Genomic DNA, 12,260 nt, shown 5'->3' on the forward strand with positions numbered 1-12,260 from the left:
AATAAGCAAAATCCTAAAAGGACCCAGAATCAAAGCTCTACTGAGCTTGTTTTGTTTTCGCCGCTGAGATGCTCAGATCACCGCCCCCCTCCCCCTCTGCAGACGTGTCAATCAAGACATAATGAGGTGTGCGCGACACAGCTCTTCATTTTCTTCCAATTTCAGCATTCCTCTGTCATTTCTCCCCTCTCACTGATACCGTAGTCTTGGCCAATTAAGCTGATTGAAGCACCGTGCAGTCCAATCAGGGACGGGGCCCTGTCTGGCATCTGGAGTCACCGGGTCAACAGTTTACTATTCCTGGACTCGGTGGGTGAGAGATGAACCGCAGTGCAGAAAATTAGCATGGGAAATGTGTTTACTCATGTATATCAAACGCACTTGTGAAAAGCCCTCTCCCTGTTAGGAGCACAACTGCACGGTAACAGAAAAGAAAGAGAAATCTCTCTTTTATTCTCACATCAATTCACACATCAAACACTCCTAAAAGGAGACTTTTTTTCTCCTCTCTTTTCTTGCTTGGCTTTGAATGGAAATACCTCGGGTCCATTTGCATTCTAATATCTAAGGGAGAGTGAAGTGCTGAGGGCCGTTATAGGAGGTTGCTCTGACAGTTCTGACAGTAATAATAACAATAATACTCAAGACAGAACAGTTTTCCTGTTAAACTACGTAGATCCTCCTAATAAGTGACCACATGCAGAGAAGGATTTTAGTCACCTTTACGTGTGGTCAGCACGGTGAACGTTTGGCTCGCTGATAGATGGCCCGTCAAGTTTACCTGAGTATAGTGCACACATCCATCTAGGTGAATGATTTGAGAGGAAGCGAGCAGCTGAGGGTGTGAGAGCACGGACACGGCAAAGCGACAAAGGCAAACAAAACGACACACAATAAGAAATGTAGAACCAAATTAGTAAGAGTGTGCCGATTAACGTCACGCCCATCGCTTAGAGTATTGGTCCTGCTTTCTCTCTAACATTGATCTGCCTCTGAAACCATTTACAGCTCCTGCTTTCTTGACTTTGTGCAGCACTCCATCATGAGTGAGGGTCGCGAGCTTGTACAATATGTATACATCAGAGTTAAGGTCTGATATAGATGATAGATACTCGGTTTTCAGTACTATGAGCACTGTATTAACTAACTAATACTAATACACCTGCTAATACTACTCTTAGGACTAACCTGTGAGAGTTCTTATAGTTAAGTACTTGGACGATGATGTCATTTCTGTAATTTTGGCTCTGTGCAGCACTGCAGTGAATTTGAAACCAAACAATGACTTTCCATTCTGTTAATATTGCACCAACTGTTTTGGAATTACAGCGCCTATTTTAAGGGGCCTGAAAAAAATTGGACAACTTTTCAGAATCATAATAAAATGATTCTGATGCTTTAGTACACGCACACAGAAAACATCGAAAACAATGACGCTGTCTGTAAAAATCACTCCCATTACTCTCCAGCTTCACCCTGTCGCAGCAAAGCAACATCATTTTAAACTCAGGGACTGGAAATTTCCCACTGCGGTGCATTCTGGATCTTGGCCTTTCTCCCAAAGCTGGTAAGTGTAGAGCACTGTACTTTTGGCTTTTTATATTTTTAAATTTTTTGGATGCTGTGTCCTATGATCTGTACTCTACCAGTACAACTTAACGGCCACTTTGACATTCAAAAAGTCTGGCTGTGTATCCAAGAAACATTCCCTCGATAAGACGGTGTTACCTGTGTGCTTCTACGGCAGAACGAGCTGACGATACAGATCAGAAAAGAGCATTCTGAACATTTTGTCCATTCACATGTGAAACAAAGACCTCTGAAGTCTGTGTAAGGGCTGGAAGAAGCAGTGACCTAATGGACTCGTCTGATAAAATAGGGCACTTTCAGAGAGTCCAGCTGTTTTCTTGCATGAATAACCAAAATGTAAACGTTGCCTTGGCGATAATGTTTTAGTTCATCAGTGTCATTTTTTTCTCTGAAAAGAAAAAAGCCCTGCAGGTGTATGAGACACTCTGCTTAATCATGATGCATTATTAGTCCCGAACTGCAGGAGAAATATGCCGTGTGATCATAGTTAAATCAGCCATTAACATAATCCATCACCTGAGGAGTGACCCTACTGCCTGAACAACAATCCATCATCAGCACACCAATAAACACTCTGCTTTTTTTCTAATGATGAAACACTCACTGCCATCACACCCAAGGCAAGCACAACTCTCTATCAAGATAAGAAATATGAAAGAATGTAAGAATTGAATTGCTTCTGTGTTATCTATCAGCTGAATGGAGTGGAGTCTGCCTGCTTTGTCTAATATTCATTGTGCAGCAAAGCACGAGGCAATATATCAAAGTGACAGCAGTACACTGGGGTTCATCGTTAGCTTCACAGATTCACTGGGAAAAACAAAGTAAAGCAGCTCAGGACACAACACTGCTTTAATACGCTGTTAATATGGAGCAGGCGATGCTAACGAGCATCAAGACTGAAGACTGACTGATTGGGGACAAAACATTACACGTGTAACCCCCACGAGTGGTGACAGGAAGAACAACACACACGTACTGAAAATGTTTCCATCACTGCGACAACTGAATGAGACTATCACATCACAGTCACAATCATGGAAAAGATGAACAAATTCACTCCCTTTTTTCAATTAGATTGACTGAGGTGAGTGTATAACTTAATAACTGCAAACTCATCTTCTGGAAGTTATGCACATCTCTGTTAAATATAAGAATTAAGCAATATGAGGTATTGGGTTGGTGACTAACGCATTAAGCACTAAAAACAGAGACAGTTAAAAAAGCAACAAATACAGGATCCAAAAGTCCAAGATCCTGAACCACAAATTGGATTGTTTGTCATTCCTTTAAAATTGTCTGCCTATGACAGTTATTAAAAAAACAGACTCTTTGATTAAAGTTGGGGATACGATTGTAGTCTGCGACAAAAACGAGACAAGTGCTCAAATCAGTATCACCATTATTACAAAGCCAGTATGCAGGTGATTGGTTATTAGGTTAGATTAGTGCTTGGCAAGCTGTCAGCGTCTGCACCTAAAGAAATGCAAACAAAGAGCAAGTGCAAAAACAGAAAGTTCCACATATGGGTAAATCCCCAACTTTACAGCATGAGTTTATGTTTAGGTTCAAGTTAAAGGTGAAGATTTGTTTTTAATTCCCCAAATAGCATTACATTACATGTGCACTGGTACCCAAACTAGCTAGCCACCACTGGGATTAGCCGATGACTCCCTCCCTCTCCCCTAATTGATTGTGGTTTGCTAACATGCCAGTCTCGAGGCTTCAACAGTACAGTCAACAAATCAGTGAATGATATTCATTCTAAATAGCAAACATAAATGAGTAAATAAACTGTGAGTAGGCTGAGTACTTGGGCCAGTGAAATTTTCATAAACAATCTCATTTTTACTCCCGTACCAGTGAAACAAAGTTGGTGACTGGTGCAACACTACAACAGTGCACCACAATTTTACTTGCTTATCATCGACATAAAGTTTTCAGTCTGGTAACAATGATGCACGACTTGGACAACGCTATTTAATTACAGCCACAGAACAAGGGAGAGTTAAAAGAAGCGAACACTTTCTACCAGTGTGAAACTCCTTCTTATCTCAAATTTACATCCATCCAACCATTAAGCATGCCTTAGCACCATCTGCTGCTAACGACATCAAACTTCTGCCTCGTCAGTCCGATAACAAAACAAACAAACAGGTCTCTATTTTTATTTTTCTGCTGTTTGGGTATTTTTGAACAACCTACTGACAAAACGAGACACAGAAAACATCAGGAACCTTGGTGTGTTTTGGCTCAGAGAAATGTTCAAAGACACAAGCTCAGACCATAGATCACACACTCCAAAGTGACTCAGAACACTAACCTTTAGATTCACTGCCAAAGCCCCAAAGCATTGTTTTGCTGAAATGAGTAAAAGTGATGAAATCAGTAAGGGAGAGATAAAATGAAGGAGTGTTAAATGGAGTGAAAGGATGCTACCATCTGCCAGCAGGCAAAGAAAGAGCCCTTATCTTTTCCACTAAGCATCAGTACATGGTTGTCTTTAATGGGCTGATTCAGGCGGTAGCATCAACCTGCTCTGTAGTCCCGGCCACAAAGGACCATAAAGTCCCAGTAATGAGTCGTGCTTGGTTGTGTTTTAATTCGCCGTTTTGTACTACAGGGGCCTGTGTGTAAATATATGTGTAGTTACGTCCTACTACAAAGACCTCAGAAAGCCACAGACACAGCATCTTTCTTGCCACTTGAAGGGTTTTTTTTCGGAAGTGCTTGAATTTGTTCATTCCTTGTCGAGCATCTCTGCTGAAACCACAAAATCTGCATCAGTCAAAGGCAGAGGATGCAACCACCACAGCTGATTGACAATTTCATCCAGCCACATGAGTTGCCATGTTTCAGATAACATTTCTATATCTTTATGACAAACGGTAGAGCAGGCACGCCTTAAAACGAAGCAGCTCGTGATTGGTCCCTGTTACAGCAGACGAAGGCTGGGAACTTCTACACATACACGTGCTTAGTAGAAGGGGTGGAGTACACGGTTTCCATAAAATATTCAGTAGGTAACACTATTGTACTGAATTCTAATGGAGCTACACCAAAGTAAAGCACTGATGCTACTTTAAACTGGATCCTATCTGAAAATGTTCATTTGCCATAATCTGCAATATCAAGTGTGGCTCAAACTGTGTCGAGATCTCAGTTTCCCAGCTCTTATCACCCCAACTGGTCCCAGCAGATGGACTGCGTGGGTTCCTGGTCCTGTCTGAGGTATGTTCCTGTGAAAGCTGAGTTTTTTCTCCCCACTGTCACCAAGTGTTTACTCACAGTGGGAACTGTTGGGTTTGTCTTTGCTGTGTCCTGATCCGTGAGATGGTGTGATTTGGTACCAGACTGAACTAAAAGTGATGACTTTTTATCAGTTAGTCAGCCAGATTACTCAAAAACTGCTACAATCAAACACAAGAATACATCAGTTGGGAACATGACAGTAAAACTTCTTCAGCTTCTAGCACTGACTCACCTAATCCTTTTGTAGATATGCCCACATAGTCAGGATTAAATTCAGCAGTGAAAACTCTAATATTACATACTTTGAATAAAATATTTCTTGACAATCTGCACCTGAATAATTCACATTTCTGACAGAAATTTGGCAATTTGCTGCTGAATACCAGCCTACTTTCTGAATATTATTAAAGCTTCAGATTAATCAAAAATACATGAGCTGTACCATAAAGAGCTGCAGTCTGATGATGAGCTTTTCCAACACTTAGTGTCAGAATATTGCAGAGATCACCTGTCCTTGATATTGACACGGCACTGATGATGAAAGTGCTATCAGGCGCTTCCGTTGTAATGCAATTATAAGAGCAAATGCTGCTGATATTTAGCTTGTGGGTGTCAGTTTCCCATTGATCTATGAAGATGTCACTGAGTCACAGCCCTTCAGCTGACAAGCGTACAATCTAATAAGAAGAGCACTTGAGCAGCAGCCTGGATGAGGTCATATTTACTTGTGTTCAATAACACCATCACTGCTTATAAACTGCAGTCGAGCACATGGGGCGAGAAGAGTTAATGGTGCTGCAGAATAAGATGAATTTTACACCAGATCATCCAGTTCAAGCATAAACCTGAGTACAGTTTCGCACACATGCACACACTCTCTCTCTCTCACACACAGAGCTTGATGATTCTTGACCACTAATTACATCAGCAGTGAGTGTCTGAGTGCATGTCTCTAAATGTTAATTTGATCTAGCACCAGCATAGGCAGTAATAGCTTTCATGCTGCTGATTAGTAAATAGGAGGATATCTGAGTGACTGCACTTTCTCACAGTCAATCAGGAAACACCCTAATAACAGACATTAGCTGTCTTTATGGTGCTGGTGGTCAGGTCAGTGTTCGCCTACTGAGCTTCTTCTAAACATATTAGCTCTAATGATTCAGACTCTGTCACTAAAAAGTATAATATCTTTGGTAGTTTCTTACAAGTTTCTAAGGCTACGTCCACACGTACCCGGGTATTTTTGAAAACGCAGATTTTTCTATGCGTTTGCACCTTTCGTCCACACGTAAACGGCGTTCACTGAAAACTGAGATTTCTAAAAACGCCTGCCAGGGTGGATATTTTTGAAACTTTTTGCCTGTGTGGACGAGGTAAACGGAGAAAACGCAGCATCAAAGGTGTGCGCCACGTTATTGTTTCGGTGAAATGCATTTCTACAATACTGTTACTGTTAATTCTACTCTCTGCAGTGTTTAAATGCTTACATACACACACAGTTACTGTCCCTCCACACATACGACTCGGTTCTGCTTCTATGCCCCATCTTTGTTTACTATTTCCCGCCGAGGCTTCTAGACTTCTGATTGGTCAACATTTCTACACGGTTAGGAATATATCGCCACCTGTTGCTTTGGCATGTTCATAGCAGCGTTTTCCTTCATTTCTGCGTTTACGTGTGGACGGGATTATTTTTTAAAACAAAAACGGAAAATCTCCGTTTTCAAAAATACCCGTGTACGTGTGGATGTAGCCAAATACACATGTGCCGGTTCCATATGAGCAAGACAAGCAGTAACCACAACATTCAAGAGTTAGAAAACCTGCAGATCCTGAGGTGGCCATCTGGCACTGGCTCCAAAAGCAACTCAATTTCAATATACTTCAAAGTTAAAAAGGTCAACTACAGCCTGGTACAGAAAAATGGCTTTGGCCTCTATGGATAGTTTCCCCTTTCACAGCTGTACAGTGGGTGAAGTCATGTTATAACTCGTTCATTTAGATACTGCCTAGGCTTACATTTAGGGAGCTGCTTGGGTTAGCAGGTATGCTAACATAGGCAGCAGACATAGCTGTCTGCGATGTATTACCCATACCCGAAGTGTCTCCCACTGTGTGGTAGAGGCCATCCAGTTTTATTTGTCTGCTACTTCGCACTGATTACCAATCATGTGTCTCTATTGCACCCATACACTTAGCAGCTTGCTAACCAAGTTTGCAAGCATTAGGTGATAATGTAGTGATCAACTCTCTCAGGATTAGGGCCACCGAAAAAAAAAAAAGTAGGCACGTCTTTTCTTTTTCTTTTCCAGAATTCTGAGAAAACAGAATTTATTTAAAGCGACAACTTTTCAACAACTATAAACTGCTTATAAGGTGAATACAATTAAGTAAGTTCACACATTGTTTTTAAAATGTCTCTTTACCAAATCTTTCTCCCCTTTTCAGATTATGAAATTATGGACACCTACGGTCAGTTAAAAGATTGTGGTGTAATAAAGGTCTAAACCCAAACAGAACAACTGTTTTGATATTTGATGTTAAAAAAATATCAAAGAACATCAGTTTTGATGTTTTTATAAGAGACACGCTGTTACGTGCGTGTGTTGGTGGGTTATTTGTTTCTTAATGTGTGTATGCAAATTCACCTGTGCAGGGGCTCGGCTGTGATTGGTGGACCTAAGGAACGGCCTGATGTAACTGGTTCCTGCTGTGGACGTGAACTATAAAAGGGCGACTGAAGAGCTGCGGTGCGGGGGGTGTGGCAGACTTCCTGTGCCTCAGGTGCAGACGGAGCAGTCGTAGCAATAGCTATTTGGTTAAAAAGTTGGGCATGTGTGTGAAGTGCGGAGCAAGTAGGGGTGAGCTGCCGATTATTTTGGGAAGCCTTCTTTTCTCCTGTGTTTTTAGACCAGGGAGGTCAGACTGTGTTATTTCTTTCTTTTCTTTTCCTTAAACAGGTCAGAGGGGAACCGAAGCCTAGGTTGAGCTTTGTTTGTTGTGTTGGCCTTAGCTCACCCCGAAATTATACACTCCCACTACCGTGAGTGCCATTGTTGTCAATAAACTATTGTTAAAAGTCCGATGCTGTGGCTGTGTCTGTTTGGGCGTGGGAAGTCACGGGACACCCCGCTCTTGTTACGGTCATTTCGAGCCGGGTCGTAACACACGCTTTAGCTTAATATAAACCTAAAGGCAGAAATGCACATTTCCTGTTACTGATCACTGAGCAGGCAGCAGAGATCCTGAAGGCAAACAGAGTAAAAGAACAACTCAGATATGTTTTCTGTAATTAAGTGTGGTAATAAAATAATGTCTCAAAGAATGGTGAGTCAATGAGTGTAAGAAATTGCACTAATGCACCTCCATCAAACACGCATGCACTCAGCACAGTCTCTTGATGGCCATCATATTATGCTAGGCTTGTCTTCCTCCTGCCTATTATGTGTTTTCCCACCAGCTTGTTTAACTACTGCTGCCATTACAAGAGGTCTAGGCATTAGCATTCACAGCAAAGATGGCCACCAAGGAGCCAACCAGCAAAGAGGGAAACGTTGTGTTGTGTTGCTGCACTGTCATACTCTGCACAGCATAGTTAGTGGTGGTAGACACTTGTTAGCATAGTAAGGAAGTAGATGCGTCCTGAATAATGAAGCAGAAACGGAACAAACAGCAGTTAATCTGGTGGCCAGTTGAATTTAAGGTGTTTGATGCTTGCAGTGGCAGCAACCTCAAAAGCAAATACACCAGACGCCAGAAGGGAACTGTCCAGCTGAAGTACGCATCCTACTGAGCTAGGAGTCCGATGACATCAAGCAGGTCAAGTGGAGTGAAGAAAGCAAAGGTTTGAGAAGTTTGACTTTCAGTCAGCTTCTGGGTGATTCTGGAAAATCATCAGATGACAGAGGACAGAGAAGCAGTTTCCTGCCCACCTTGATGCAGAGGGATGTCTGGGATGGAAGGAAAGGCTTCTCCATCCTACAGAAACAATGGACACATTTCCAGGACCATCAATTATGCTGCATTACCTGGAAGCTGGGAGTCATGGTCTTGAACTGGCAAACATTTAAGCAGGGTGCTCCAAAGACTGTTTACCAACTTTAAGAGAATCACACTCCTTGGCCTTCCTTGGACACTCTAGTGTACTGAAGAGGAAAGGCCATACATTGGTCTAACCTTGGATTCAGGAGAAACCCTCTAGTGTTTGTCCTTGTTGTAGAACACTGGACCAGCTCTTTATTGTTTTGGGGCTATTTAAGGGTGCATGGTTTGCCAAACCAGTGTACATTTTTTGTGGACTTGGAGAAGGCATTCAACAATCCCTATGTATACCACTGGATGCATGTTACATACTTATCCAAACCCTAACCTTTGGGAGTATGGGGTATCTGGCCTGTTTTTAGCAGGCTATTGTATCTCTGTATATTCCTAGCAAGAACTTGGTTCACAATACCAGCAATAAGTTGGGCTTGTTCCCAGTCGGTGTTGGACTCCACCAACCCTCCCGTTCTGTTCACAGTTTTTATGGGGAGAATTTCTCGGTGCCTCCTAAGTGAGGTGTTTCAGGTATACCCAACTGTGACGATGCCCTCCCTCTCTTGGCTTTTCTATTGGCTGGCTTGGGAACCTTCCTGTGTCCTCCCAGAAAAGCTGGTCTGGAAACTCTGCTTAGGTTGCTGCTTCCATACCCTGGACTCAGATAAGCAGCAGAAACTGGATGGATGGTGAATCCTTAAAAATAGCTCTGCAGTGAGCTTAACTGCCACTAGGCTGCACTCTATGTGATGTAGATTACATCTCATCAAGTGTAGAGATTAACACACAGTGACAAGTGAAGGATATTTTAAGTTGACATCACACGCTATATTAACCCTCCTGCCATCCTTTAAAAAACTCACACCCATCACCCTAGGGACCATTCTCAGCCACGCCATAAAAAGACCATATATCCATATTTTATTCCACTTTAAATTAGCCAACCTTGTAAAACTACTTCTCCCTGAAATATTCATGTAAAGTTTTAATTATATTTTCGTTGTTTTAACCCTTCAAATCCCAGTGTTATTACATGAGCGCCCTGTGTTATAAGCCCCAAAAACCAAAAAACGAAACTAAATAGTTCCACAAAAAACCAGTTGAAGTAATATGTGATTGTCATTATAAGTAGGCCTTTAGATGGACCAAAGATTGGCACCAACATACATTTTGACCTGCCATTATTTTTTTTGCATTTTTTTTGCAATTTAAAAATTAAAACTTCAAGGCCCTGAGTCTTCATTGACATCCAAGAAAAGAAGAAAAAATAAAATCATATGATGATAATTTGGGGTTGAAAAATAGCGTTTATAATGGAAGTCAATGGGCAGAAAATGGTCCCCAGGGTGATGGGTGTGGGGATTTCTGCTGCTCAGCCATTTTAGGCTGATTTAAGGAATTCACACTGGAATATTAACATTGACAGGTAAAAACTATCCTGTGGCAAGTTTGGTTATATTCCACTGAACACAGTGGAAATGGCAGCCATTTAACACATAGCAGTGGCACAAAAAGGTCCCAAGAAGGCAGGAAGGTTAAAACAGGAAATGCCAGTGTACTGTGACGGATCATTAAAACAAGTGTTTTTCATGCTGCCTCTATTGCAACTGCACAGGCTCAGTTCATTAGAACAGACGACTCAGGAGTTGTGCCACAAAGGAACTGAAATCAAAAGGATTTAAGAAACACCTCACTCTGCTCTCTTGGAATAATCCCATACTAAACATGTAGCTGCTGTCAGCAGGAGAAACACATATTACTTATGTAAATCCTTAGTGTCAAAAAAGGTACGAGCTGTTACATAACAAATGTAGCCTGAACTATCACCTCACTGCATGATGGAACCTCCCAACATCCCACCAACACATGGCCTCATTCACTCCATCATCGCTCACTCTACCTGCTTGTTTGTGTTAGCACTGCCCTCCTACAAACAGGAACCTGTGAGTCTATACAGACGCTTCCACAGGAGTAATACGCTGATCGGCAGCTTCACCATTACAGTTTCACAATATGTCAGCTTCAGTCACAATCATGAGTAAACCAGGTTGGATATTGAACTACTTAATTGTGGATTTGGTTAAAGGTTGCTATTTAACTGTCAGCTTTGGATAAGGTTTCATCTGATATGTGCACTAAGTGACGGTGACAAATTATGTCAATGTCGTCTGTATATTAAAGTGTTTCACATAAAAATATAAACACAGTTCTACAATCTGACAGCACATTGAAATGTTTCTATGAAACTCTGAAGAAAAATAGGAAAGGGCATTACAAAACACAAGTTTTGACTTAACTATCAAAAACACATTTTAGTTTCTGTCAGTGATTGGAGGGATAACGTTAACGCCGGTCCAGATTTCCTTGTCCCACTCACCTGACGCTCAGCTGGATTTAATCAGCGGCTTGTTCAGCTGAATCTGGTAAGCTGACAGGTGTCACCTGTGGCCTGCTGACTGTGCTGGCAAACTGGTAGCCTGTAAGCTGTCTACTAAAGGGGCAAAGGCTCCACATTTCCTACCATCTGAAATCTAAAAATTCTTCAATGATGAGGAAAAGGAAAAAACAACAACATACTTTTTCTTTTCCTAACTGAATCGCGTCACAGTCCCACAGATTTTTCTTCCCATCAACCAAGATGTTCCAACCCCAGTCAGTAGTAACCACCACACTAGACTCTTTGTTTCAAAGTTAAACAGCTGCCTGTTTCCAGTTATCTGCTCACGGTGGATCAGAATATCATTTCTTTATATGTAAGGAACACACTGCTGGCTTTAAGAAACAACAAGGTCATTGTGAGCAGCATAATCCTTCATACTGTACCTTGACGTTGTCTGGATGCAGTCCTCCAGGGTGTTTGTCCATATACTGACACAGGTCTGTGTGCTGGGTGAGGACAAAGGCAAGAACATCCCAGTGTTAGTGTGAAGGTTTTAAAGGTAAGTAAGAAAGCAAGCAATTTATTTATATAGCACGTAAGATTCCTTAAAGATCATCTAAAGTGGTTACCACCAAGTACACCTTAGCATATGCAAATGCTTTGGAGCAAAAACAGCTCTAGAAATTGGGACCAACTTGATGCTACTGTGATTTTATTGTACAAAGCAGTATAAAGGAACGTTAAATGCTAGAAGTTAGGTGGTCTAACACAATATATGGGCATCTTGGATATCACGTAATCATCATATTTTTTCCTTACAGTCATTTTTTGGGTTATTTGATAGAAAAAAGGAAACTGAACTCTTAAATATATATTGATTGATATTGATTGTAACTCCAAAAAATTGATGCACTGTCAAAATATTTTGAGTAATCCATTAAAAATACATGGGAGCAGGCGCCGTTTCATGGGCGCCACCATGTTGACCCACCATCTTGAATAC

At 41.5% G+C, this 12,260-nt stretch overlaps 1 protein-coding gene across 5 annotated transcripts in view; it reads right to left on the minus strand.

The window, feature by feature from the left end:
* The window catches only part of cdk14 (cyclin dependent kinase 14), a 240,196-nt gene that overhangs the window by 127,830 nt on the left and 100,106 nt on the right, over nt 1-12,260 (minus strand). For all 5 annotated transcript variants that reach the window (XM_004571298.3, XM_004571301.4, XM_004571302.4 and 2 more), the window contains one exon: nt 11,701-11,763. In XM_004571298.3, the coding sequence (XP_004571355.1) occupies nt 11,701-11,763 (63 nt within the window). The remainder of the gene's footprint in view (nt 1-11,700; nt 11,764-12,260) is intronic.

This window comes from Maylandia zebra, linkage group LG11 (assembly GCF_041146795.1).
Source record: "Maylandia zebra isolate NMK-2024a linkage group LG11, Mzebra_GT3a, whole genome shotgun sequence".
Classification (NCBI taxonomy): Eukaryota; Metazoa; Chordata; class Actinopteri; order Cichliformes; family Cichlidae; genus Maylandia; species Maylandia zebra.